This window comes from Falco rusticolus, chromosome 7 (assembly GCF_015220075.1).
Source record: "Falco rusticolus isolate bFalRus1 chromosome 7, bFalRus1.pri, whole genome shotgun sequence".
NCBI lineage: Eukaryota > Metazoa > Chordata > Aves > Falconiformes > Falconidae > Falco > Falco rusticolus.
In genome coordinates, this window is record NC_051193.1 from 41,471,177 (window position 1) to 41,499,114 (window position 27,938).

The following is a 27,938-nucleotide window of genomic DNA, read 5'->3' on the forward strand; positions in this document are numbered from 1 at the left end:
GATAGATACGGCTCTGTTGCCATTTGGGGAGCTACCATTTCCTCCTGGTCAGGACTGTTTCCTGGCAGGAGGCTTGTGGTGTGCTGGACCCTGCTTCCATCGACTACGTGGGTGTGAGTCCCTGGGAAGCCAGGCTGCCCCAGGCACTCGGAGAGCCGGAGCAGAGCCCCAGCCTGCTGGCGAGAGCAGCTGTGCAGGGAAAAGGGGCTGAAGGCTTCACTCTGTCAGCAGTGCTGGTTTGGTGGGAGGCAGGTCCTGAGAAAGGGGGGCCTGGGTGGCTCTGCCATCCTCATGCCTGTGGCTCTGCTGGGTGGTCCAGCTCACCAGGACCCATGGTTGGGCAGGGCAGGGCTGTGTGGAGCTGGAGACCAGCCCAGCTGTGGTGTTGCTGGGACAGGGACTGACAGCACCCAGGCTGGGGGCTGGCAGCTTTGTCGGCAACCCTACTGGTGGACTCCTGCTGCTGGCTCTCCATCCTCCCCTGTCCTGGCCATGTCCTCCGCTGCCCCTCATCGCCATTATTTTACACAGTTCTTACTCAGTCCTTGGCTGTCATCTTCTTTAAAAAGGCAAGCTTTTCCATCTCCTCTCATGAAATAAGCCCTTGGCCCTTGAACACTGGTGGCCAGAGTGGCATCAAATGAGATCCTGCTAGAGCATTGTACAATTCAACACATTAGTACTTCCCTATCACTGCTGGAAATACCACAGTATTTTGGATTGTCTTTGGTTTTTTTGAGTCCATGCTGCAGTGAGGGTTCACAGTCATTCTGTGACTGCTGAGTGCGCTTTGATGTTTTCCCCCTCTCTCATTTCCAGTTCTCAACCACCAGTTTTTAGAAGAGAGCCTGACTATAAGTCTTAAAGCTTATGACCTTGAACTTTGTTCTGTGAAAAGCAAAAAATCAGAAGTGAAACTGAGCAGTCTCATGTTGCTCTCCTAGCTGAGTGAAACAAAGAAAGTCACTTCAAAGAACAGCTTTGCATGTTGCTCAAGAGATCTTCAGATAAGGTAGAAAAAATTACTCCACAAAGTTCTATACACTTTGTGGCAGAGAACTTACAACCATATAAAAAAAAGAACCAGCAAACATACAAACCTCTTCCCTTAATTTTCTGCAATTAGAGCAAGAAATAAAACAACCCTCCCAAAACCCAACAATAGATGCCCATTGGCATTCTCCTAAACAAATTCATTTCAAAGCTGTAGCTCTTCAATTTTATGGGTATTTCCTTTACTTATTTTTCTTTTGAGTGGTGGTAACCAGAATAAGTAGATAAAAACCTGCCTTGCTTGCAGCAGCTCACTTCCCTTTCTTAAACACCAGCTAAGTCAATTACTTCTCTGTGACAGAAAGGAGTTAGTTCATTACATTTACATGCAGATTTTAGCTGATAATCTTCTCTCCCCGGGAGGAGGTTTTCTGAAGGGTTTTCTGGTCAGTCTAATGAAGAGGCAAAGCCGAACAAAAGCACAAGATAATTGAGTTTGTTTCATTTTCCAAATTTTGATGATCACAATTTCCTTTTACAGGAAAGCCAAAAAAAAAAAAAAAAAAGAAAAAAAATATAAAAATGGCTACAACAGCAGCAAATACTCAAAGACAAACTATAGGCTGCGAGGAATACAGTCTGTACGGTAGCTTGAGTGAAGATGAGCTGATAAAGATGGCCATCCAGCAGAGCTTGGAAGAGGACCCCGTGGGTCAGCCAGCTGCCCAGAGCCACCAGAAGTCAATGGTGGCAGGTCCCAGCGAGGCAGCCGCCCCCAGCCACGCCAGCAGCCACAACCCGCCCTACCGCATCTACCCTTGGCAAAGGTGAGTGAGCCCCTGCCTGAGCTGCCTGGCCCAGACAAACACCCTGCCCGGGAAGAGAAAAACAGCTTCCCCTGTCAAAACACATGCTTTTTAATTAGCTTTACCAAGCGGCTGCTCTGTGAGTCTGTCATTAGTTTGAAAGCCAGTCTGCTATAAATCCAATGAGGTCAACAATTTACGCCCTCACAGCAAAATGAGAATTTGCTTGATGTTATCTGCTGTAAGCAACAGATAAAACAAGAAAAGGGGCACTGCTACATGCTTTCCTGAACAACAGCAGCCCTGCTGAAGCCAGTGGCTCCTTTCCCCACGGGGGCATGCTGTATGCTGAGCCTAGATTTTGCCAGAGACGGAGCACAGCATTTGTTATGGGAAAACAGAGGAGAGAGGCCAAAAATAGGTACATAAAACAGTGTGAGCTGGCTACCTTCTAAATACTGCAGTCTTTAAAGGATGTAGTTATTTCAGATCGGAGACTGGCCTCAGGCACACTGCTCTCAGCCAAGAGCAGCTCCAGACACCAAAGCGTGGCAGCATCCCCCTCCCCTGTGGTGCTGGGCTGTGGGTTACAGACACCTGCTGACAGTTTCAAACCCAGACATTGTTCTCCTTTAATTTTTTAAAACACAGATTTCTCAAATGGGGAGGGAAGAGGTTACAAAGTCACTCCAAAGCCAAGGGAAAATATCCTTTTAAACTCCTTTTTTTTTTTTTTTTTTTAATAATCTGGGAGTAACTGAAATTTTGTTCCTCCTTCATTCTCATAACTCCACCTTCCTCTGACACCTCACTCATTACCACCTGTGATTGTTTGGTTTCCAAGGCTGGGAAACTGGGAACAATTTGATGAGCAGTAAGCGCGTTTCATAGCTGTGGAATCAGGATGCTGTGCCGCAGGGCCATCCTGCTCCCACCAAAGGTCGTGGCTTCTTGGGATCATTACTGTGCACTTGTACTGTCAGCTCTGCCACAAGGACCTGATGCGGGGGAGAACAAGGGCTCCCCTAGCCATTTGGTCTTGTCCTCCTTGGGGGTCCTTTGACACCTGCTGTTTTGGCAAAAGACAGCATCTGCTGTTCCATGCTCTAACCTGTCCTGCTTCTGCCTCAGCTGAGCAGCTTTTGACCTCCCACTGGAGGGAAAAACTTTGCAGCCTGTAGCTCTGGATCTGTAGCATTGCTGTACTCTTCTGCCACCCAGGAGAGCTGAGCTGGAAATGGAGCTGGCACCCGGGTGCCCTGGGCCCTCCTCCACCCCTGCCTCTGCCTGCTTGCGTGGCGCTTTGGAGGTGATGAGTGTCACCTCGCCTCGTCCCTGCTTCCTGAGCGGTGGTGGTAGGGTTAACCTCACTGCTGTCTTATATGGTCATTTGAATCCCCTGACGCTTCCTCAGAGGGCCAAAAATAATCTCGAGCCGAGCGAGCAGCTGAATCCAGCACAGAGCAAGCCGTGGCCATCTGCTTTTATTCAAAGCCCTGACCGGCAGGCTTTCTCGCTCTATCTCTGCGGATGCGTGTCTCTGTTTCTGCCTCAACATGACCTGTTTCTCCTATTCGGAGTATTTCTCTTTATTTCATTCATGTCATCGCCACTCCAGATTGGTGGCCCAGCCAAGAGGCCGTGCTCAGCCGTCCAGCTCGGGGGCAGCCTGGGGGTTCAGGCGAAGGTACGATGGCAGCCTGTTCAGCACATCCCAGCCCGTGTAAGTGCCTTCCTCTCCTGCTTTTCCCTGTGGTCAAAACAAGCCTTGCTATTCACTCTCCCCCTGAGCCAGTTCTTCGGGGTGGCAACAGTATCTGGTGGGGGGAAATGGTGGTGTTCATCTGGAAGAGGTCTTGTTGATACCTGCACCGCACCGTCGCTGCCCTCCCATTCTTCCTTCCGACCTCCCAGCTGCCCCAGACCATGCCCAGGCTCTTGCAGGTGACCCACCTCAGACCTCCCTTGTTCTCTTCACCCCCTTGACCCCTCTCCATTCCTCCAGTGCACATGTCCTGGGTACTCTGGGTCATTCGGTAGCTCTGAGGGGACAAGGATGGCAGGGAAGGGATGCCTGCACTGTGGTTTATTTATATAGGCTGACTCCTGAGTCAACACAGTAGATGAGGCAGGCAGGTGCTGAGAGTAACTGTGTTGGTATTAAGTTCAGCAATGGGGAAGAGTGGGGAAAACAAACAAACATTTTATTGCAGTATGTAAACAGGGTGAGAAAGTCCAGTCCTTCAAAATAAATATTTTATAAACGCTCCCAAGAGGCCATGCCTGTTCTGAGCAATACCAGCACTGTTCTTCCACACTGAGGAGGGCTGCTGAGGAGCCATAGCACATCTTACCTGCCCAACGAGGAAACCAGCTTGACTGACTTTAATCCTTCTGGCCACATTTTGCAGTTGGCAGAGACTGTAAATAAGCTAAGGTGAAAACAGTCATGGATGAGGAAAGCAGACAGGGATAGTGGTGGCCCACACTCTGCCCCAGTGCCTGTATGTAGTGAAAATGTCTGGACCGTATTGAGTTTATTACAGCTCCCGGCAGGCAGAGAGATGCATGCACCTGCCTTTAGCTATGAGATGAAGAGAAGAAAATCAGCGCACTCTCTGTCCTGCAGAAAATTCTTGCCTGTCTTTATCTACCCAGTTCAAATCTAGTCTGTTTTATTCATCTTACAAGTCCCTCCCTGGATGTATGTTGCAGTGACCACCCCCCCCACACACACTTCTCCTTTCATCGCTTACCCAGCTCTACAATCTCCCCCACCTCACCCTGCACCCTAGCTGATCCAGCTCTGTGCCTGGCTCCCCACTGACATTGCCCTCCCTGACATTGTGAAAACCTATTTCTGTTGAAGCATGAAGCCTCCCTCAACCTTGTCACCTGCCAGTGCCCCTTGGCCACACTAAGATCACATCCTCTCATTAAGTGCTCTGCACACCTTACATGCCTCTCTGCTGCTCCGGGTGCAATGACTGGAGGGCAGGCATTTCTTCTGTATTAGGTAGCTCAGTAGGGTTCAGTCCACAAGAAGGCTGGGATAAAGCTGATAACTTAGGGCTCCTCTGCTACCAGGTGAAAGCAAAAATGTGTTTGGGAAGCCACCTGAAAGCATGATGTCATGACTGCTTTATAGCCCTGGTCCCAGAGCCAGGCAGGGATGATAGTTGGCTTCACCTGGGGAGATGCTGTTCCTTCATGCTGCCTGTATCTCACCATGCTGCCTGTATCTCACCATGCTGCCTGTATCTCACCAGGCTGCCAGGAAAGGGAGGAGCAGGAGCTTCCTGAACCTTTCTGTGCTCCACTGAACTGCTTCTGCAGCACCCAGAATTGACCCCATCATACATCTTATCTGCAATGAGTATTTATTATCTTGGCTGCTGGCCTTTGAAATGCCTTTATTCTTTTGACTTGCCTGTAAGGTTCAGATTTCATCAGATCTTCGGGTTTCCTCTGTAGTTTTAATACTCACTTTTTCTGTATCTGACAAAATCCAAGCTGTAGAATGTGTTGCATTTTTTTAGAACAGCCAATTATGAGCCAGGCAGAAAACAAGGATTACACATTGAAACTCATTAAACTTTCTGTACTGATCTGGAATTTGCTTGGCTAAAGCATCGACAGCCTTGTCCAGCAAACCCCCTCATTTTGCTCAGGAATCATTTAAGGTCAAGGAGCCCAACAGAAGTTTGCTTCCTTCAGCATCTGAGGGCTTAAGCAGAGTAGTAACTGATTCTTCACACATTTTTAACCCTGCCACAGATCCAAGGTACGCTCTGCTTTCACTGAGGCCTCAGCTAAATGTAATTCACTCTGCATTTGCTGTGTGCCAGCCCAATGCACAGCCTTCTGCACTGGCCCACCTGGCATGCAGTAACTCATTAAGTGCTGGTAGCAATCATGTGCCCAAATCCTCAGGCTGCAGTGAACAGCCCTGCAAGTGTAATCTGAACCTTCGCACAGAACAACAGATGGTTTCAGCAGCCTTGTGCCAGAGGCTTTTAAAGATGAAGGTCCCCCACCTCCGCCTCCTCTCCCAGCCAAATGTGCCAATTGTTGCTGTTAGCAGACTTCAACAAAATGCCCAATTTAAAATGCCTGTATAAAAATCTGTTATCTGTACAAAACTAGCAGTGTTAAGCTTAATCCCCAGGGTACTCTAAATAGCGTGGAGATACAACAGTGTCCCTGGGACCTCAGCAGGGCAGCTATCAGAAGGTCACTTGATTTCTCCTGGGTGGGCTGTGGCCAGGAAGGCAGCTGCCTGCTCTAGCTGTTATCTCCTCAAGCAAAAAGCTTGGCTTTGGGTCCCATATCTCCCTCCATTCCAGCATTGCTATTTTTGTGACCCTGCTGTCTTGAGATCACTGCTTCCAGCTATAGAAAAGGAGCAAGGGGTACTAGGTCCTTTTTCACCTGGGAAATGGTGTCCTTCCCATTCCTTGGCACACATGTGTTCACCTGTTCCATTGCAGTCCCTGAGTTTATCCTCACAGAAGCAGCTTGGTGACTTTTCTTTCAGTGCTAGGATTAGTGTTATGGCACAGATTTTGGTACCTCTAGGCAGGCTGAAACTAATGATGTCTACATAAATTTCAGGCTGTCAGTCTGCCCAGCCCCTGCAAGGCAACAAAATCCAGTGCTACTTCTGTAACTTGCACTAAATGCAGAGGCTGTACTAATGATCTGCTTTTTGAGGACTCCTGCGCTGTGAGCTGCCCCTATTTTTCTGTCTCTGATCTCTGTTGTAGAATTTTAGACCTTCTGCCATAATCGGAGTTTCTTCTGGTTGTTCCCATTGTCACTGCTCTGCATGACAGTCACTGCACACTGTATTCCTGCTCTGGTGATGCTAAAAGTCTCTCTGAGACATGCACTTCCCTTCCCTGTCTCTGCTTTCAAGGCTGCAAGATGTCTCTTTAGAGTTAGTTTGAACCACAAACTGTCCTATGTTTCCAACATCCTCTTGTTCTCTGTCTCTGAAATCATTCATTTTTTGCAAGTCCCCATTAGAAGTGGAAAAATGCTTCTTCCTTTGTGGTGTTTGCTGTCCTGGTGCTTAGTCATTTGGTGCCTCAGAATAAGGAAGCAGTGCCTGCCTTCTCCCAGCACAGCTGAGCAGGAGCATGAGCAGGTACTCACGCTGGAAGGCACAGCCAGCCCACCGCCAGGCACAGAGCCACTGCCTGCCAGGGGCAAGGGTCCTGCCTGCATCACCTGCAGGGTACCTGCTCCCTGCCTCTGCTGCGCTGTCAGCAGCCTCAGCCGGGGTGGAAGGAGGGTGGCGGGCCGGGCTGCGGGCACTGCTGACCCATGGTACGGTGACAGGCAGCATTGTGACCCCACTTTGCAGGGAGTCCCACAGCAGCTCTTGCTGTTGCTCGGCAGGACTGGTGTGCCCAGTCAGCCCTGCTCTGCAATAGCTCTTACAGAGCTTGGAGAAATGGGTTGCTGTCTGGACTGTGCAGAACACAAGCTTGGCAAAGAGAAGGCTTGGCAGAGCAAAGCACACTTGTAGGCTGCTCATTGTGTCTCACTTCTGGGTGGCATGGAGCACACTTCATGCTCTTTGTAGATTTTCACAGTACGCCTTGTCTTGAAAGCTTCAGAATTAGGTAGCATCAAAAGACGATTGTCACGTTATTTTTGTTTTCTGTGATAAACAGTGAAATACTACTTTAACACTTTTCAGTGATTCTACACATTTCAATCACTTTCTACTCTGTAGAGGCTTTAAAATACTCCTTACCTCCCTCTCTCCCTAATAATTTTTTATTCCTTTTACTCCTTGTGCCTAGAAGTTTTTTGACCCTGTGGAGTCTGACAGTGGTTTGCTGGGTTCAAATGGACCAGATCACAAATCTTTTTACAGCTTGGCATCAGGTCCCAGCTGTGGTTCCAGAGGCCCCTGACTGCTGGAGTTTCTTGGGGAATCGCTAACTTGTCTAAGAGGTTTGCAGGAATGGACTTGTCAACGGAGCTAACGGGTCTGCTCCCAAGCAGGCTTCTCACGACCAGATTTTTAGAAGTGCCCAGCACCTAATATCTCTTACTGGGACACTGAATACACACTTTTGAAGGTTTATAATTTCTGAGGTGGTTATCATTTCTGAAAATTTGATTACTCAGTGCTGAAATAAAGGCTGGGGACCTGTGGGGCGTGGTTGTGAAGGGCAGTGCAGAATTTCATTTGGGTGGGTGGATTTGGTTTTTTAATCCTCCCTGGCTGAAGAAAGGAAAGCCCAGATCAACACCCTGATGTTCACACAGTCTAACCAGAGCTCTCCCTTCTTCGTAACTGGACTGGCTAATGTCTGAAAACAGCATTGTGTAAGAGAAATTGGAAGTATCTTTAAAATACAAGAATAAGATTTGTTGAGAATTTCTGTTTTAGGGCTAAGCCACCTGCAAATCAAATTTAAAGTTTTCTTCAGGGATGAACAGAAGAAATTATCTTCAAAGCTGATCTTATTCAAGAGATCTCATATGGAAACACATGTCCCACATGGGACAGCAAATGGCAGGGTGATGCAGTTATCACAACCATGGACACTCATGGAAGTGTACAGAGCAAGGGTAAAGCTGGTCTCCCCCAACTCCAGCTATCTAAAATATAAGTGTTTATGTCAGAGATTAGTCACACTTTTCACCTTCCTCACACTCCAAGGAGAGAGCTTGGCACCTCCAGACAGTGATTTTTCTGATCTGTTGTGAGTGGCCAAATCAGAGAAGACAAATTTTACCTCTACAGGTCCTGTAGCAAGACACCTTAGGATGATAAATACTATATAGGCTAGGGATTCACTATATTGGCTAGACGATACGGTGATGTTGCTGCAAAAAGCTTCTCAGTAATGAAGGAGTTTTAATCTTATTTTAAAGAGAACTTGACCCTGTAGTGGCAGCAATCAAGGATGGAGATGAAAAAGCAGTATGCAACATGATGAAATCAGGAAAAGACCTTTCTGAACCTAATAAGGATGGCTGGATACCCCTCCATGAAGCTGCGTACTATGGCCAAGTGGGTTGCCTGAGCCTGTTGCAAAAAGGTCAGTGAAGTTAAAACTAAGTAATCACAAAAGGGAGAAGAAGAATATGAATAAATTAAAAAGCAGAATTAGCAGAAACCCAAGCCTGGTCTGGGACAGTGTGTGAAGCTTTTTTCCAATCTCTCTGAGCGTATGTTAATTTCACCTTCTCTTTGAGAATAGGTTCCCAGACTGAAGCTTCTAAAAGTTAGGATCTTCCAGAGAAAGTGGTATCTGGATAGATCTTGCCAAGTCCTGGACATCTCACAGTAAAGCCTTGTAGCTGAACTCTCAGCTGTTGTGAGCTGCTTGGCTGCCACAGCTGACAGCAATTACCCCACTTCCCACTAGTGGGAGATCCAGCCCAGCACCTCTTTGCTTATCTCTGAAGGTGGTTAACTACTATAGTTTGTTTTCAAACTGTTGCTGAAGAGCAGTTACTCCACAACTTACTGCATCACCAGTGGCCATAGCTGAACATTTTAATCTATGCCGGCCACTGATTTAAAGTGCTTGATCTGAGTTACAGTAACTTTATAGTATATTCTTAAATTGCTTTGCTCATGGAAAAGGAAAAGAAAAGAAATAAACAACAAAAAGTCACGTAAAGCTAGGAGGATCTTGAAAGGTAATGATGCTGCAGATACTTGTGCACTACGTGCTGTGATGGCTTTGGGCTTGCCATTTCTTCACAGCGTACCCTGGCACAATCGACCAGCGCACCCTCAATGAGGAGACAGCTCTCTACCTGGCCACCAGCCGGGGCAACCTGGACTGCCTGCTCACCCTGCTGCAGGCTGGGGCCGAGCCTGACATCTCCAACAAAGCCAGAGAAACGCCACTCTACAAAGGTAAGCGGCTGCCTTTCCAGGGATGCTGAGCTCTTCTGGCACCACCGAGGCAGAGCTGCAGGATGGCTGGTGGTGTGAGGCTGAAACTGTGATTAGCTCTCATTTTCTACTTTCCCTGTCTACTATGTCTGACCTGCCATGCCACAGCCTTTCTTCTCATCCACCTCAGAGGCAGGATTAGAGCTGCCCCTGCAGGATGCCACATGGGCTGAGGGTGGGGTGGGTGATGCTTAGTGGGGCCCTAAGCACAGGGTGTCTGCACAATGTCCCAAACTTATGGAAAGCTGGATTGTACAGGAATATGTATGCTCGTCTAAACAGTAGGTCCTGTTAGGTGTGGGAGTACGATGGCTGTAGACATGCCAGTGATTCCTATATTGTGTGCGCCAGGCCAGGCTGTGTGCTGTGGGAGATGCATAAGGTTGTAAACAATTCATTGAGGTAGGTAAAGTGTTTAGTGTGAACATGCTACTTTGCTGCTGGTCAGAGAGAACACTTTCTTTAGCAGAACAGCTTTACATTATGATATCACAAAGATTCAGAGAAGGAGATGATCTCTCACACTTTCATGTCCATGCCCTTTAACTGACTGCTCCTGTCATGACTATTTTTAGCACTCTAAAACATTAAAAAGCACATATTACTGGTTAAAACAGTAATCTTGCCTCCAAGTTTGGATGCCTAGCATTAGAGCTGTTTAAAATGCATTTGTTTTAAAATTCTGGCCTATAGTCTGCTAAAGGAAAGCTGTTCAACCGTGCATTTAGCACACAGTAGTGGTGGTAGTAGTAGTAGCAGTGCTCATACTACTAATAATAACAGCAAGTGTAATAGGAAAGCACCGTTTAGCCAGAGGAAAACTGTTATTAAGGATGTGCTACTCTTGATGCAAAATCTTCTGGTCTATCCTCCAACAACAACAACAACAAAAAGAAAAAATATCGTAAGAAACTAGTCATCCCCAGTGCGTAAACAAATTAAACTCTGCAGAGCCATGCACAGGTAATTACAGAAGTGTCTAATCACATAGTTGCTTTCAGTACACATGAGTGACACCTGCGTATGGGTGAGGAAGCCATGGCAATATCCCAAGGGAAGAGCCAAACCCAAAAGGTGGGAATTCTGTGAGGAAAAGACACTATTATTTCAAAGAAAAAAACCCAATTGCTATGGAGTGTGCTGGCCTCTCTATACATTGTACAACAAATGCTAACTGGGGTTTGTAAATGTCCCTTATTCTAAGTACCTTTGGTTTGGGGTCCCACCATAAAGGTGTGCAGGAAGCCTCACAATTTGGGATTCAAAAAACAATGGGACAAATTGGTAGAATAAAAATCAACGAAATACTATTAATTATCAAGAAAATATCTTTAGCTCAGGATGGTCCTGAACTATAAATTGTTGCAAGCTGAGAAAGTGCTGCTGACTCACATCATTACTGTTTCCTAAGGATCCTTTCCTGGGTACTGTTGGTTTAAGCTTGTTTTGGGTTTTTTTTTGTCTATATAGAGCTTTATCTGTTGTCCAGTCAGTTTGCACCGAATTTGGAAAGTTTTCAAGTTATGATTTCTGTAACATGTTGTTCTTTATAAATAATCTCCTGCACCTTGTCACCTTGCTGTGTCACTGTGGTGTCCAGTTGGTACAAACGTGCTGGGCTGGATTCCCCTCCATGCCAGGCCTGGCACAAGTCCTGCACAGAACACTTAGCCTCCTCCAGGCCCTGGTTGAAGATTGCCTTCACTGCCACATCATTTACAAGCCCCGGACAGTGTCATTTGGTAACAGCCTTGGCCCTCATATTCACCTAGATGGAACTTTGGTCTTTACTGACTATGGCCTAGTTGTATTATATTGCCTTATGCTACATGGAATGGATACCACAACATCCAGAATCTTCTCAAAAGCCTGTCCTAATCACTTCCCTTTTTTCCAAAACAGCTTGTGAGCGCAAGAATGCAGAGGCTGCAAGGCTCCTGGTGCAGTACAATGCTGACACCAACCATCGTTGCAATCGAGGATGGACTGCTCTCCATGAGGCTGTCTCCCGAAATGACCTGGAGATTATTGATATCCTTGTGAAAGGAGGTGCAAAGATCGAGTCTGCAAATGCCTATGGGATCACTTCTTTGTTTGTGGCAGCTGAGAGTGGGCAGTTGGAAGCTTTGAGATACCTCGCAAAATGTGGTGAGTACAGCTGTGCCATTAAATGCCTTTACTGCTTTCATTCTTCATATTTCAAAGTTGCCATTAATTCTCCCTGGCTCAGTTTTTCTGCTTCTGGAGACAAGACCTAGCCTTCAGAGGTGCTGAAACCCTGTTGTTCCAGGTGGCTGAATTGTGTAGGGTCTTCCAGTGAGCATGGCCCAGACACGTCCGCTTCTTCAGCATCCATTCATGGTCACCTACTTTGGGAAGTAATATCGTGCTCTCTAATTACACTGCCTGATTGAAAACCCATATTGCTGCACACACGTAGCCTAAAATCCAATCAGTCATAAAAGATAACTGTAGGTGGTAATAGATGTCAGAAGCTGAACATTAGCCAACCCCATCTTCTCATGAACATGTGCAGTGATGGGCAAGGTTAGCTGTCCTCCATTAATGAATCCTGCTGAAAATAGATAAATACTATTGTATAGTTAATGGATTTACACCAAGGAGAAGCAGACTTGCTCTCTCTGTGTGTATATGTTCAAACATGTGAACAGAGTGAATTTGATTCTAGTTTACACTAAATCTACCTTTTACTGCTCCACTCATGTAAAACAGCTTTAAAATAAGCACAACGTACTTTACTACTCTTCTGAGGCATATTTTATTTTCACTGTGGGCTAATATCTTCAATGTAGGTAACAGCTGGGCCCTGCACTTGTGAAATAAGAGCTAAACAGCAATGAAGATAAGAAAAACTTCTGAAGCAGTTAGTATGGCTAAAATATGAGTTGGGGAACAAAAAATGTGTTCTGCTGTCCAGCTAGCATTCTCAAGTCAGTTTTATGTGACCAGTTAGTCCACCACACTGCCTACAATTTTAGAAACTAAGCCAGGATGTGATTTGTGTTTCAACTTAGATAGATATTAGGATTTCCGTAAAGTTCAATTTTGAGAAAAATACACAGGAGAAAATCCATTAAAACTGTCCAATTATTTCAAGCCCTGGAAAGCTCCTCTGAGAATCCCAGTAATGATATCACTGCATTGTTTATGATGAGCAATGTTCATCATAAAAAAGGGTTTCTTTTTCATTTCTTTTTCATTAGGATCGTAGTCCTGTGTTATGTTTTGTCACTGCAATTCTCCTGATGTTTCCAGCTACATCTTCAAAGGGCCAAATACAACACAGATGTTTCAGTTTGGGGCGAGAGCACAGGGGAATGTTCTCTTTGGCAAGGAGTTTTCATGATCAAATGGGAGACTGATTGGCTCCTCTATTGGAGTTTAAAAGCAAAACTCCAGTGAAATGTCATTCCCATTTAGGATACACATAGAGCAGCCCTCCTGAGGACAGCACAGTACAGTATACTACAGTCAAAACCCAGGCTTCCAGGCCTTAAATATCTAGCACAGAAAAAGCTAGAATCCAAATTGTTTGTGGCCAAAAAGTATTAGGTCTTGGTTTATTCTTGCAAGTTGTTTATTAAGCCAAATACACGCTAGAGCTCCAGAAAAAAATGCCCCAAATAATCTAGTAGCTCATGAATAATGTTCATCTTTTTTTGGTAAAACCTACCATTCGGAGCCTAACTGGAACCCTTGTGAAGTGATGTGGCCTTAGGTGTTGAGTTTTGAAATGAAATAAATTTTCATTGAATAAGGCATGACCAAAGCTGATTAGAATTGTTACTCAATACCATGCAGATGTCATGTTATAGAGTACTCTTTTGGCCTGGCTATGTACTAAAACTAAAATATAGTGTAAATAGTATAAATGTACTGATAGCGTGAATATATAAAAAGTATAAATAATATATTTAAATATAAATAAATGTATATCATAAATATATAATCATAGAATTATGGAGAGCATCTTTTGATGTTATCTAGCCCAAACTCCAGCTCAGGAATAATCTATATACATTGTATAAACTCATAAATTCAAATGGAATTATTGTATCTAAAGAAAAGGCCATGCTATATAAATAATTTTATAGTTTTAAAGTTTTTTGCCTTTGAGCTGCAGCTGAATGGAGCCTAGAATCATGATTGGGAGCTAATAGTCACCACCCATGTTAAACTCTCCCTCATAAAATTCACATCATATTAAAAACCAGTGGAAAGCTATGATGTAACTGTATACAACTGATATGACTGTATCACCTCTGATATGACCTCATTCACATCCCGGTCCAGCACATTTTGTAGCTTCAGTGTCATGGAGATGTATGTGTCCATTCAAAGCATGTTGCTTCCACCTGATTTTAACCTTTTGGTGCTACAAAGGTTTTCTTCCTTCCTAGGTGCTGATATAAATACTCAAGCCAGTGATAACGCCTCTGCTCTTTATGAAGCCTGTAAAAATGGACACGTACCTATCGTGGAATTTCTTTTGTCCCAGGGAGCAGATGCTAATAAAGCCAATAAGGATGGCCTGTTACCTCTTCACATAGCAGCCAAAAAAGGGATTTGCGAGTAAGTTTTAGTTCATTTCATAGTTTCATCTTTTAGACAAGAATCTGAAGTCCTTATTAAAAGGAGATTGGAATGTTCTAGATCTAATTGTGAACATGGGATGCTGCCACTTGGGAGCTGGTCTTTCTGCTTGCACAGCTCAGGCTGGAAATGAAGAACGTGTTTGCAGGTTGGGATGGTCTAGGATGGGGTGAGCAGGAATGTGGGTGCAAGATTCCTTTAGCTTTGCCAAGATGTCACCTATTACAACTAAAAAGACTCATGTATCTTGGAGCAGATTAAATTGAGCTCCAGAAAATATGCTTGAGACAGAATAAAAAAAATCTGTGTGTGTGCATGTGTGTAGGGGTAGGAGTTAGTCCTCATTTTTTCCTACATGAGCCCATTGTGATTCTCCTGTACAAGCAGAACATGCTGCATTCACCTCTGGTATGTCCAGGTTTTATTAACAATAATTCAGATGCTGACAGCAGGAAGTGGTTAAGTGAATCTCTAGGGCATTGGAAAGATTGTTGCTAGAATATGGTGTCCAGTTCTGGTATCCTCCCCTTCAGAACCCTTTCAGGAAATTGGAAAGGCTTCAGAAAAGAAGTACAAGAATTACTCATGATCTGGAAAATATACTCTATTAGTGAGTGATTAAATGACTCTTAAATATAACAGACAAACGCATAAAAAGATCTAGCGGGATCTTTTTTTTTTCTGAAGTAAAATGTGTTTGGGATAGAGCTGAGCACACTTTGAACAGTGAGAAAAGTAACTAATGGAAAAATAACCAGGAATTGAGTAGACTTACTAGTCCTCTGAAGCAGAATTGTTTATAGGAGAAACTCTACAGCCTGTGATAAAGGATATCAATTTAGAAAATGCTGTCTAGGGATCGGATTGTTGCACTGTCATGGAAATATTGTTGACCTAGCTCTTTCAAGACCTGAGACATTGGAGTATGCTTCTGAGGATGAACTCCTTAGCATTCTGATCCTAGGGCAAGTTATAGCTCCTGCCTTTAACCCCTCACTGCTGGAAGGGTGAGTGACCCACAGCCATTTTGCAAAATACAGTCACATTTCACAGTGACAGACCCTTTTGGTGACTGTAGCAAATTCTTCTGTCACAGCTTCTATCAAAATCCTTTCAGCAATAGTCAAAGGAAAGAGTATATCCAACTGCAAAGACTGCTTCTGGATAGTAAAGCTAACTTTGCAGACAACTGTAGGAGCAGATTCTTATATATTTCACAGTGCCTGGGGAATGAAAAATTTTGACTGCACTACGCCTTCCCATAGCATCTTTTATCCTAGTGTTTAGGTCTGCTTGGGAATCCCTATTAAGCTTCTCAAATCACTTTGATAGGCCTGAAGATAATAATTTTCTGCAGTTGGAGTAGGCCTGCTTTGTGTGCAAGCTGTGTATTCTAGAGGGCAGCCCAGTGTGTGTTTATACGCATACAGCGTGTACATGAATACCCTACATAGACTAATGCAGGCATGATTCAAAATTTTCTCTGGGGTTTGAGCTGCAAAGACATTTTCTTGAAAAAAACCCCACATTTTAGATGAGAAATGTGCCAGAGACAGAACACAGCTTTAGTTGCTCACTTTCAAAAAAAGTTCATCTGAAAATACAGTAAGTCGATCTGAGTCCAATTTGTATATAGAGTCTGCACCAGCTCTCTGAATCTTCTACTCCCCTCAATAGTTCCTCACCCTGACCTGAAAAGAAATTTACATGGAAACTCTACAAGCTGAGTCCATCCCCATGTTATGAAGGAAAGTGCCTGGTTCAGATCTCACATCTGTTTATTCCCAACACCCAGCAGCATAAATGAGACCAGAATTTAGCCCAAACTCCGAGTTCCTTCACTTGTAAAAGACTGAGCACAAATATTTGTGCACAACTGCTGCAAACTAAGTGCAAAAGAAAGAAAAAAGAAAAAAATTTCTGCTCTTATAAATATTTATCTAAATGACAAAGCTTTAGCCCAATTGGCTGATCATTCTTAATTCCTTTGGTATTCAGTAAAATAACACCCTTCACGGTGACCTCTCTTTGTATTCCTGCAGATTTAATACGTAATTCTGCAGGAATTCCACGCTTCAACTTTTTGCCAGAGCACGAAGGCTCCCTACCATCAAAAAGCCAAGAATGCAGTCCCAAGGCTCAACTGTCAACTCTTGTTGCTTGGTGTTTGTTTATTTTAAGTGACACCTTGTCAATACTGACCTGAAATTCATAAGGGTCATCTCATCGGCTGTAGGACAATCACAAGCAGTTATTTAACTCCTCCCCCCTCGGAACTGAGATGCTGAGAAGGGAAGACTTTGTGAAGTGTGGGCAAATTTATCAAGTAAATGAAAGCCATTAAATTTTTGGCACATTCATGCTAAGGATGCTCTGCCTCATATATATATATATGCCTTTCCATATAGTTTCTAACAAATAGAAATTACAAAAACAGGTGCCAGGGATAAGGGGAAACTTGGCACTATTTCAAAACTGTACATGAGGCTCAGCCTTGTGATGGACGTAGGATGTAGCCTGGCGTGTCTGGCCTTGGCTGCCTTCTCCCTCTAGACAGACAGGAAAGACTGCAGAAGTGGAGGCACCATATTACTGAACTGACCCGCTTTGGAGGATGAGGAAGAGAGACGATTCAAGCCTCGAAATGAAACTGATACAAATGTGATGCTTCTTGTTTTTCCTCCCAAAATAAATGTGGGGTACAGGGAGTGTACTGAGGCCTGGGACACTGCAGCATTTGGATGCAGAGTCTCAGCATGGCACCCCTATGTTGAGTTTCAGGCCTCCCTTGCAGACAGAAATGACGCAGTGCCTCTTTAACTCAGATGTGAAGAGCTGGCTGAAGCACATATGCTGGAGAGAAAGAACAAAACAGACCCTTAAATCTTCAAAACAGTTGATCATGGGATGACTAATGCTGGTACTTGGCATGGTCCTCGCAGTGCTCTGTGCCCTTTTTGTTATTACGGCTCTTACAGAACATTTGCTAATGGTGGGAAGTTGCCAGCTCACCAGCGCCCAAACCTCCTGCTCCCTGGTGAGCATCAGAGTGCTGGAAAATGAGTGAGGCTGCTTAGAAAAAAAAAAAAGAAAAAAAAGGTGTTTGATTTCCCAAGATATTTACATATTTTAAAAGACTTTTTGTTTAAAAATGATATGTAGAAGTAACTTAGAGACATCAACAGTCCAACACTTAAATAGGAACATAATCCTGTAAAGTGTTATGCATCTTCAACTCTTATTTCAGCTCCTGGGAGCACTGGAGGCTCTGTCTTTCACAGGATCATTCAGTGTATCACAAAGAAAGGTCTTCCTGAGACTAGCGTTTACATTTGGCTTAGTTCATTATGTAAATATACGTTTGAGGGCTGAGTGTTGGGACCAGGCATTGCAGTCAAGCTGAAGATGTGCAGCATTTTAAAGGAGACATGCTACATGGTAGGAAACTGAGATTTGCATGTTTGAAGAACTGTTGACCGCTGGATAAAGTCTGCATGGAAGGAAGAAGAGGAGGAGAAGGTGTGCTTAGCATGCTGGCTCCTACAGGTTTCATTTTAGATATCCCTCTCTCTCCACAGACAACATACAGGGAACATGAGCATCTCCTGAGACAGTAGGCAGACTCAGGCTGGATGGTCCCTAGTCTTTCTGGAAGTAGCTTAAGGTGACTGGTCTGTATTTACAGAATCAACCTAGTGCCTTGGCTAAACCATCCAGTTTTACATGCAGGAAATGAGGGTTTAACCCAAAGGACTGGTCATGCAGCTCCATTGGCACCTATGGAGAATAAAAATGATCACAGATTTGCAACTGTGGGGCTCCTGCACATCATGTGTTTGAACTTCATGTTACAGAACGAGAGCAGCTTGATTTATGTTGCTGTGTCTGAGGCCACATCACACTTTCCAATAGCAACCCCTGATTACTGGGGTTTAGGACTTGGCTGTACATTTTTTCTCCCTGGGCTAAAGCATGGAAACCAGCCTGGAAAATATTTTTATTTCTTTTTCTGTCCTTTCCTAATTATCTTTTTGGCTCCCCATGATCTGGGATGGATGTTGATAGTCCCATGAATTTGCCACAGCCAAAAGCCACACAGTGAGAGCCTCCAGGATGGAGATCAAGCTAGGGTAATAACTGAATCGTAAAATTGGGCAGGGAGGCTTGGGAACCAAATATGTAGTTTGTTCTAGCTCAGTCCTGCAGAGGAATGTTTGATTTCACCCCATTCTGTCTCAAGCCTCTTGCTGTGGCTGTGACCCATGAGGCCTGCCAACATCTTGTGTTAGTGCCCTTCTCTGCTGAGCAATAAAACATAAAACAATGCCGATGAAGGTGGGGAGATACAGCCTCTCTGCTGGCACCTCAGGCCATGCACCTGTTCCTCCAGTCCTACCCACAGCATGCCGATGAAGGTGCAGAACATCTGGGAGATCCTGGCTGGGCGTCTGCCTTTTGGGCTGGGGCACCTAAGACAAGTTACAACAGGGTAGGTGAGCGCCAGCACATCATCTCTTCCATTGTAACTCCCCCTGTAGCTGCCACTATCTCATAGAAACTGGGTGATAATTTCAAAAAACACCTGTTCCTCCAGGAAAGAAGGAGTCACGCAAGTGACAGTTTCGGCAAGGTAGGAGCACAGGGAGTTGCTGACAGGTTTCAAGTTCACACTTTAGTTTCTCTCAGAGAGAGTTGTTCCTGTGCCTGAGTTGGCAGGCTCTCTCCGGTGGTTACAACCATACAGCTATGATTTGCTGTATGGTTGTAGATCCCCTAGGTCCCCTAGAGCTCACTGCTGTTCATTGACTCTCCACCTGACAGGATTGTCTCCATGCTGATCCCTGTGACCAGCCGCACCCGTGTCAAGCGTAGTGGCATCAGCCCCCTGCACTTAGCAGCTGAACGCAACAATGATGACATCTTGGAAGAGCTGATCGATGCTGGCTATGATGTCAACACCACCCTCTCCAATGAACGGTCCTGCCTTTACGAGGACAGACGCACCACCCCTCTTTATTTTGCTGTTTTTAATAACAACATCTATGCCACAGAGCTCCTGCTGCAAGCTGGAGCCAACCCCAATGTTGACCTCATTAACCCATTACTCATCTCCATTCGCCATGGCTGCCTGAAGACCATGAAACTGCTCCTTGACCATGGAGCGAACATTGATGCCTATATATCAAGCCATCCCACCACATTTCCAGCTACCATCATGTTTTCGATGAAGTACCTTTCCGTGCTGAAGTATCTCCTGGATCTGGGCTGTGATGCAGGTTCCTGCTTTGAGTGTCAGTATGGAAACGGCCCACACCCTGCATTAAATTACAGACGGGACAGACTTAACGATCCTCAGCTGTCCAAGGAGCCAACCATAGTACAGGTAAGCACTGCCTGTCTACCCACAGTACTTCTGAGGACATCTCCTACTCACGTATCCTGCAAATTTTAATGCATTTTTTCTCCCAGATTTCCTGTGATAGAAGATGCCTTCCCTCCTACTTTATTAACAGAAAAAAAGGTTCAGTGAAAGTCCTTGAATGTTCCAAGTCCATGTTCAATGACAGCAGGGTGGTAGGCAACAGCCGCTGTGGCCCTGGCTTGAATCTGTAGTGAATTATGGCCATCTTGACAGCTTTGCTGTCAGATCTACAATATTCTTTTCCTTTGGACCTGAGGTGCCAGGAATAAAGCATGTTTTCTTGATAGGCAGTGTCATATGGGCAGTAACATATGGACAGTAGCATATGGGCAGTAGAAACCTGCTTGTTCTATTTGCCCTATAAGATTTGTTTTGTCTGATACAGAATTTAAGCTCCTAGTTAAATTAGAATTGTCTAGTGCTTCTCTTTATGAGGGTAAACTAATGAATGTAAATAGTTGCAATTCCCCAGTTTACTGAACAAACAGCCATGGTGAGAGAGCGTAAATCATTACATTAGCTATATGACTGTGCATTATATTTGAAGTTTTCAAAAGACGTTAGGAGATGTAGATCCATGATTTCATATGTTCAAAGCCCCTTACAGATTTTAGATATCCACACTTTACACGTGTATCTTTGCAGTCCTTTCCGAATCTCAGCTAGGCTCAGCTTCTGTTGGGCTGGAATTGAACTATCAATTCCTTAAAGAACTTTGCAGAATCTCAGATTACACCTGGGTTTTTTTCTGATCTCTGTGTGCTGACTCCAATCAAAATTTTCTACCCTTCAACATGCAACACAACAAAGAAATCTCAGCATGGCAGTCTTTCTATTTTGCAAAGAAGCAGGGAAGAAATAAATCACCTTCTATCTAGTTTAAGTGTAATTTTGAGGGATTCAGAAGAAAGTGTCATTTAGCCCAAAGAGGTTGTCACTAATAAATGCTCCTTGGTAATGGAAAGAACAAAGGAAGACATTAATAGATCATAGGAGATCTTGACCTTTTTATTAGTCCTGTCTTCCAAAAGACTTTACTCTCTAGTAATGTGTCTGGGAAAAAATGAATAAAAAGAAATCTTAGAAAGAGGATTGTAAGAATCCATCAAAATAATCTCTTATACCAAACAGAGCTGACTTCTCCTTGAGAGCGTTTGTCACAACAAAATTCCTTCAGGATACTACACTTTTGTCAAAGAAGAAATAATAAAATACATCATCTCCAGTTCTTGAACTGTGATATAGTAGCATGTAGAGTGAACAGAGAGCTGGAATTCCAAGGCAAGGAGAGACAGTTTGTCTGTAGCCCTCTGTTGTATCCTAGCCACTCAAAACCCGTTCTGTTTTTACTTATTTAAGGACATTATTTCACTCTGGATCTCACCTACAACTACTTTTAGTGCCTAACAATATATTAGGTCATCACCTTAATGGTCAGACCATGTGAAGCAGAGGTAGCAGAAGCTGTATCAAATCATGTTAGTGCCTAGAACCAGTGAGAGGCAAATGCATACCGAAAAGAAGCAATCCCTTCCCGCCAATACTTTTTTAAATTTGCTTCCTTTACTGCTAGGAATTTGGCTAATGAAAGTAAGGCTTGTGTGGTATAGCTTCATAATATAGTTGTGATATGTTTTGTATTCTGAAATACAGAATGTATCTTATGAAACTATAGCTTTTTCCACACAAAATGCGTACATTTTTTATTTTATTGTATATGATTATGGAAAGATAATAAATCTGAAAGCTTAGTCTTTACACAGTAAAGACCATGAGCTACTGGAAGTGGATTTGAAAAATGAATATCTATAAATCATTACTGTTGCTACTAAATTAATGTGTGCTGGAGAGAGCAAACACAGGGAAATGGTTGCTGTCTCACTGCACCACGTTTCCAGAATTGCAATGTCAGACCCGTGAACACGGAGGGTGAGGTGTCCTACTGCCGCGAGAGGGCATTCGGGGGCCTGCCAAGAGGCATGCTCGGAGTCGCTTTGTCCCTGAGTCAGTCCCTTTGCCTGTAGCTGCAGGTTTGCATAATTTTGCTTCATTTTGTTGTGCCTTTTTTCCTGCAACATGTTTTGGAATATTTTTATTTCAGAGAATGTTTTTGCAGACTGAGCTTGTGAATAGGCAAGAGAGAAAAAGGCAGGCCAGGTCTCTGGCAGAGACAAGAAGAGGAAAGCAGTGAGATTCAGTGTTTTATTGCCCTACACATGTGTCCTCATTTAACTCGATAATGTGGAGTTACTGTTTGGAAGTGGTAGTGCAGATCCCCAGCTTGCACATCCTATAAGTAACTGCATGGCAATGGCATATGCACTGGAGAATGCAGCCAGATATTCTAAACCGAACTTCCTGTAAGTGGTCCAGGTAGGAAGCTGTAGGTTGTCCACTGGGATCCTCCCAACATTACTGTATCTAAATTTCCTGGGAAACACTACAGGGTGGTGCTCAGTGGAAAAAAGAAAAAAAGTCAGAAGAGTAATAAACACCTCTGTGAATGCTGTCACCTTGAATAAAATGGCCTTATAATTTTCTGCAGCTTTATTCTTTCCAGGGTGAGGTAATATAACTTTAATTCTGAGTAAGGGTATCCACACAAAAGTTTAATGCATTTTGATTTAGGGCTCATGCATGTGTAATAAAATTTGATTTTTGATTTTTTTATTAGATAGTTACAGGAGCTTAAACTGAAAGAGATTTAAGCTGGTGCGTTGTCTTTCCTGTTTGTGGTGGGCTTGGAGGGTGCTTGCAGACAGTCTCAGTGACTAAAGTGATCGACGGTGTTTAAGCCACCATCATCCAATTGGGTTTGGCCATGTGCCTGAGTTCTTACCCACACAGCATGATGCAATTCATGTTAAATTTTCTGACTGCTCACATGCACATACATCCATAGATATCTTCGTCATATGCAGCACCTTAACAGAGATAGATGAAGCTGTCTGGTGTATTATACTTAGTTAAAGTGGAAAAAGAAGTCGCTACTTTATTGATATGAGACTGCTTAAAGTCAGGTCCTTAAATCTGTTCTTCAATATCACCATAAGCAGCCCTCCATGCAACAGCTCTAAGTACTCTGCAGCTCCCATGGGGGGCAACAGAAAATTTGCTTAATCCAGGACTGTGTAAGGAAGACATCACTGTATTAGGCCCAGGATAGTTCTCCCATGAGTGAGTAAAACTGCCTGGGATTCATCTGGGCAGAGATTTACCCAGACTTGTTTCTAGTGAGGTGTTTCGTCCCCAAAAACTGCAGATGCTAGTAGGTTCACAAGAAGCAGGAGGTGCTGTGCTTGGCCCGATCTCCCTCTTTCCCTAAGCCTCCTTTCTGCACAGTTGCCACACAGAGCCCCTCCCAAGAAGGGGAAGGGACCCAGCATGCTGGGCCACAGTGCCCTAGGCTTCATGGACCTTTCAGCAGCTCCCTCACTGGCTTGGGGCAAAACTCCTCTGCCCTCCCATTTCTGCGGAAGTAGGACCCTGTACACAATTCAGCATCTTTTCCATGCTCTAGAGCTCGGACTTCAACAGAGGTTTGTGTCCTCCTGCTGTCACAAAGAGGGGATTCCATCTTCAGTTGCAAAAAAAAAGTGCTTAGTTGAAGTTTCTGAAGGGAATCTGGTAATTGCCCTCACAGCTGGTATAAGGTTGGCACCACCAAAGCCCTGTTGCTATTGATGTAGATTCCATGGTCGCATTCACATCCCACTGACTTTAGTCAATCTCTTTTTCCTTGAAGTTTTGTGAAATGGTGTCTACTCCAGAGATAAGTCGCTGGGCTGGTCCAATCATCGATGTTCTGCTGGATTATGTGGGTAATGTGCAGCTCTGTTCCCGGCTCAAGGAGCATATTGACAGCTATGAGGACTGGGCTGTCATTAAAGAAAAAGCAGGTATGGTCACCCAGGAGAGAATCGGACACAAATAGTCCCGCTGCTGGAATCAAAGCCTCAGTTACCATCTCTTCTTAGTATTCACCACTTGAACTTGATAGGATTTCCCTACTGAGACTGAATTACATTTTGGACCAGGCATGAGGCAGTAGAAATTGCTGAGTGTTGCTGGGTCTGTGATGTACACCAGCTGCGGATCTGACCCACTGGGAAGGAGCATTGCCAGTGCAGGAAGGCCCATTTGGCCGCACCTGGGGTGCAGTCACATCAGGGCAGGTGGGCAGCATGACCATCTCCACAGCAGCCCAGCAGTCACCAGTGGACTTTAAAACTTCTACTAACATTCTGCTCTCCCAAATATCCTTTCCCTCAGGATCAAGTCTTTCATAGACATTATCAGTATTAGTTTCCTGGCACCAAGATAATTTTGGTACATATTACATTTATTTTCAGTGGGAAGGCTGAGTACTGTGAAGCAGCTCGTTTAAATCTTCCTAGAAAGCCCATAGCTAAGGCTGAGATGGGATACAGCACCCCATCCTCCTGCCCTGCTTCCTTCCCTATGTCATAACTCAGAATAGATGAGCTGCCACTAATGCCAGATGAATCATCCCTCTATTACGGAAAAGCCCCCTTTTTTCATTCATCCTCCCATTTTCCTCTTGACACTGACCTGGCCAAGCTGAGCTGTCCCTCTCAAGTTTAAACCTGTTCTGCTCATGTTTCTGACCTGCCTGTTTTTCAGAACCCCCACGACCTCTTTCCCATCTTTGCCGCATCAAGGTACGAAGCCTGGTTGGAAGAAACCGCATTAAACTTCTTGACACCTTGCCTCTCCCAGACAGACTGATTCGATACTTACAGCACAATTACACACAGTGACCCCAGGCACACCAGACATGCAGCAGCTTCCCGGCATGGCACTCAGCATCATCAGCATGGTGAGGGTGCACGTTGTGCATGGTGGGGAAGAATTGCTGCTGGTTTGGTCAAGCGCCCTCCAATGACTAATCTAAGAGAAATATGCTTCTGAAGCATGAGTGAGAAGAAAATGGAGGAGACAGAGAGCTAAACATGGGACTGTTGTTAGGTTTTCCAAGAGAAAACACCTATGATTCACCTCAGAGCTTGGTCTGCAAAGAACAAAAAATGAAAGCCAGCACTGAAAAATTAGTAGTGCTGAAGCAAGTATCAGTGAGGAATTAAAAGGTATCCTGGGGCTGTGGTGGAGCTTAGTATCCTTGCTGCGATCACAATTCAGAAATTATCGAGAAACAACTTATTTGGGAAAACAATCACATTTCCTTCACTGAATGAGATTTTTATTTTAGTTTCTTTTGTACTGTTTGGATTTCTGCTAAGTGTGCTGGTTGCTAATTCTCTGATGCATTAACACCATCTTGCTAACACTTCTACTTCCATTTTTTGAACCTTTATTATTGAGTAGAATACTTGATTCTGAACATTCAAATCTCAGATCTTTTTAATAGACTAAAATTCAGAAGTTCTGATTCCTTTAGAAGTGAAGGAAAGGTTTATTTAAGGATGTATCAATTGTATCTGCGCATAGTGAATACAGTTCATTTTGTATTACATTGGCAATAAGGAATAGGTGAAATTCTGCTTGGGAAGATTTATTTTTTCTTTTTCTGGTGTAAATTAGAAGTAGCTGCACTGTAAAGAGTAGCTTTACTCAGTCATGGAGCTAGTGTCAGAACAGAACAAAGCCCTAGAGGTGCAGGAACAGAAGGGAGAGGCAACACTGCTAAACCAATTTTCTTTGTTCCTCCCATGAAGATCTTGTCCCTACAAAACCCAGCCTCTCTTACCTCCTTGGACCTCCGTGGCTATAATACCATCACTGGATGAAAGAGAGATTATTTCAAAATTGTGGAAGTCAGACTTTGAGATTTATGAAAATGGATACGCAGAATTAGGCTTCCAAATCCTTATTCAGGTGCCTAAACAATGCCAGCTTGCTTGAGCCAGGTGTAGTTCCACTTGAGCCAATAGGACCACATTTGGTGTCAGATATTACTGAGGCAGAATAAAAGGCTTAGGATTTAGCCCTGAATTTCCTGATTTTGGAAGTTTGAAGTATCTATTAGCTCCCTTTGACATTGATGAAAGTTATTATCTCAGCTTCTTTGAAAATTAGGTCACCTATTTACAGCTCAGATTCACAACTGATTTATGGCAGCTTAACAAGTTACCATCTATCAGCTGAACCGCTATAATTGTCCGTGAAATTCTTTTATTGAAGTTTTTAACAAGTCACATTCCCTCACAGCTGGGGAGGCCGAGGAGCCCATGAATGGTTATTGGCAGCGACTACAGCTCAGTTGATAGGTGTGACTTGCTGAACTGATTTGATGAGTGCCTCGTTCCTGACTCGGCACCTAAGTAAGGATGGAAGAGCCTAAATTTGGAACTACGTCTTTGCAAATCTTATGCTAGAAGCACAATCCTTCTTACCTTAGGTGATAGAGTTGTTGTGCACTATGGTTTATTTGGATTCCCCACCAGAGAGCTGACAGATCTGATTTTGTTTGTTGGCCTGCATACCATCCATGGAATCAGATAGAAGTGTAAGTAGGGAAAATGCATTGCACCGGATTTTATTTGTACCGCGTTTTATACCTTAATACAGGACTAAAAGTGTGTTGCACACATACAAGTCTGTCTGGGCACACAAGTTCAGATTCTGTAATGGTTTTGTGTGAAATGTGTTCAGCACTTGTGGAACAGGACGTGAGCAGAAGAATTGGTTATAGCTATGGGCACTCTGTCCATAGCTGTCCCCTTCCCAAACACAGAAATGTTGAAAAACTAAGAGTTTCAATTCACACTGAACAAGGATCTTCTTGCAAAGCTTTGGAAACTGCTGAAATTTTGTCCAGTGACTTCCATTACTACCAGTTTAGCATCTACCCCCTTGTCTCCTGCAACATCAACAGGGAATTGCTTCAGGCTGGAAAAATACTAGGTGGAGAGAAAGGGATGGGGAACAGGAAATCTTCAGACCAGTTTTGCCAGTGAAGGCCCTGTGTTGATAAGCAAGAGCTTGAGAGAGAGAAAATCACCTGTGGAGTCTGTGCATCTCTCACTTTACGGGGCTGAGCAGTGAAGGTCTGGGTCTTACTCATATTGATATAAATCTGAAGAAAATTCCTTGAAATTAAGTGAGTGTAACAGAGCAGAGCTGTAGAGGTTGATGGATACGGACACACGGCTTGGTGGAGACCATGTACGTAAGTGCTTGTTTGGTATGCAGTGACAGTGTCCTGCAGACAGCTGACTGATTGAAGAATTCAGTCACCAGCTGCATTTATAACCACAGGGTTGGGATTTCATAAGCTATCCCAAAGTGGGAATTTCCCCTGAGCCATCAGAGTTACGTATACAAAAGCCTCTTGAGTTGCAATTTCTTTTTTTGTCCTTTGAGAAGTTGAAACTGGGTCTGAGTGGAGCAGATACAGAAAGTCCATTTCTTCTTTCAGCCAAGAGACCTTTATGCCTCTATAGGAAGACCCGTGTCCTGTTTGCTCTCCACCATTTGTCCTGAGCAGGAGAGTCCCTGAGCTGCAGAGCACTGGTCTGATGGGAATGTACCGCACCTGCAGGAAGGATAAGTGCACATTCTGCACCGAAACTGAGAGGAAAGTCGATTAGAGGGGGAATCTGGTAATTACAGTGTTATTAATTCCTTTCTGCTTGACCCTTAGAGCAAATCTTCACATGTTCAGTTTACATTTATTTGCACTGAAATGGAGCTCACTACCTCTCCACTCCAGTCATTGACACAATATTTTGTGCACAATACTGAATCTGTACAAATTCAATGTGCATTTAATGCATCTGTCTAGAAGTTACTGTGAAAAGACAAATACCCTAAAACCCAAACAAACCAGGCTTTGTAAGCAGATCAGTAGTTCTAGTGCAAGGTAAAGTGGCTTGTTTTTACTGAGTGTGATAGATAGACTCCTTCAGAAATGATGACTTTATGTGAAATGTTCTAGGAATATTTCATGACCAGGTTACTGTACTTTTTTTTTACTGCAACATGTGCAATTCACTTGATGTTCTTGTGCACTTTTTTTGATTTTTTATTTCATTTTGTATGAAAGCTTTTTCATTTACCTCTCCCTTCCCCTTATTTATAAAAGCTGTTGTGGTTTTAACAGTTTAAATTTGCATTGTTGTAGTAAATAGCAGCTCTTGAATGTTATGTTTCCATCTTTCAAACTATGAATAAACAAGTAGATTCTGAA

At 44.0% G+C, this 27,938-nt stretch overlaps 1 protein-coding gene across 2 annotated transcripts; it reads left to right on the plus strand.

The window, feature by feature from the left end:
* The first annotated feature begins 1,409 nt into the window (after positions 1–1,409).
* ASB2 (ankyrin repeat and SOCS box containing 2) lies at positions 1,410–27,938 on the plus strand. Of its 2 annotated transcripts, XM_037395919.1 has the most exons (9): positions 1,410–1,820; positions 3,418–3,522; positions 8,697–8,863; positions 9,538–9,693; positions 11,635–11,880; positions 14,154–14,325; positions 19,168–19,729; positions 23,514–23,667; positions 24,413–27,938. In XM_037395919.1, the coding sequence occupies exons 1-9, from the start codon at positions 1,576–1,578 to the stop codon at positions 24,547–24,549; spliced, it is 1,944 nt and encodes a 647-aa protein (XP_037251816.1). In that variant the 5' UTR covers positions 1,410–1,575; the 3' UTR covers positions 24,550–27,938. The 2 variants fall into 2 exon arrangements, with proteins under 2 accessions (XP_037251816.1, XP_037251817.1); XM_037395920.1 differs by lacking the exon at positions 3,418–3,522.

Bases quoted from the DNA above. Each gene is read 5' to 3' on its own strand.
- ASB2 (XM_037395919.1), top strand. From the start codon at position 1,576: ATGGCTACAACAGCAGCAAATACTCAAAGACAAACTATAGGCTGCGAG. The intron at 1,821-3,417 runs GTGAGTGAGCCC...TCGCCACTCCAG, and splicing joins CGCATCTACCCTTGGCAAAG to ATTGGTGGCCCAGCCAAGAG. The intron at 11,881-14,153 runs GTGAGTACAGCT...CTTCCTTCCTAG, and splicing joins GAGATACCTCGCAAAATGTG to GTGCTGATATAAATACTCAA.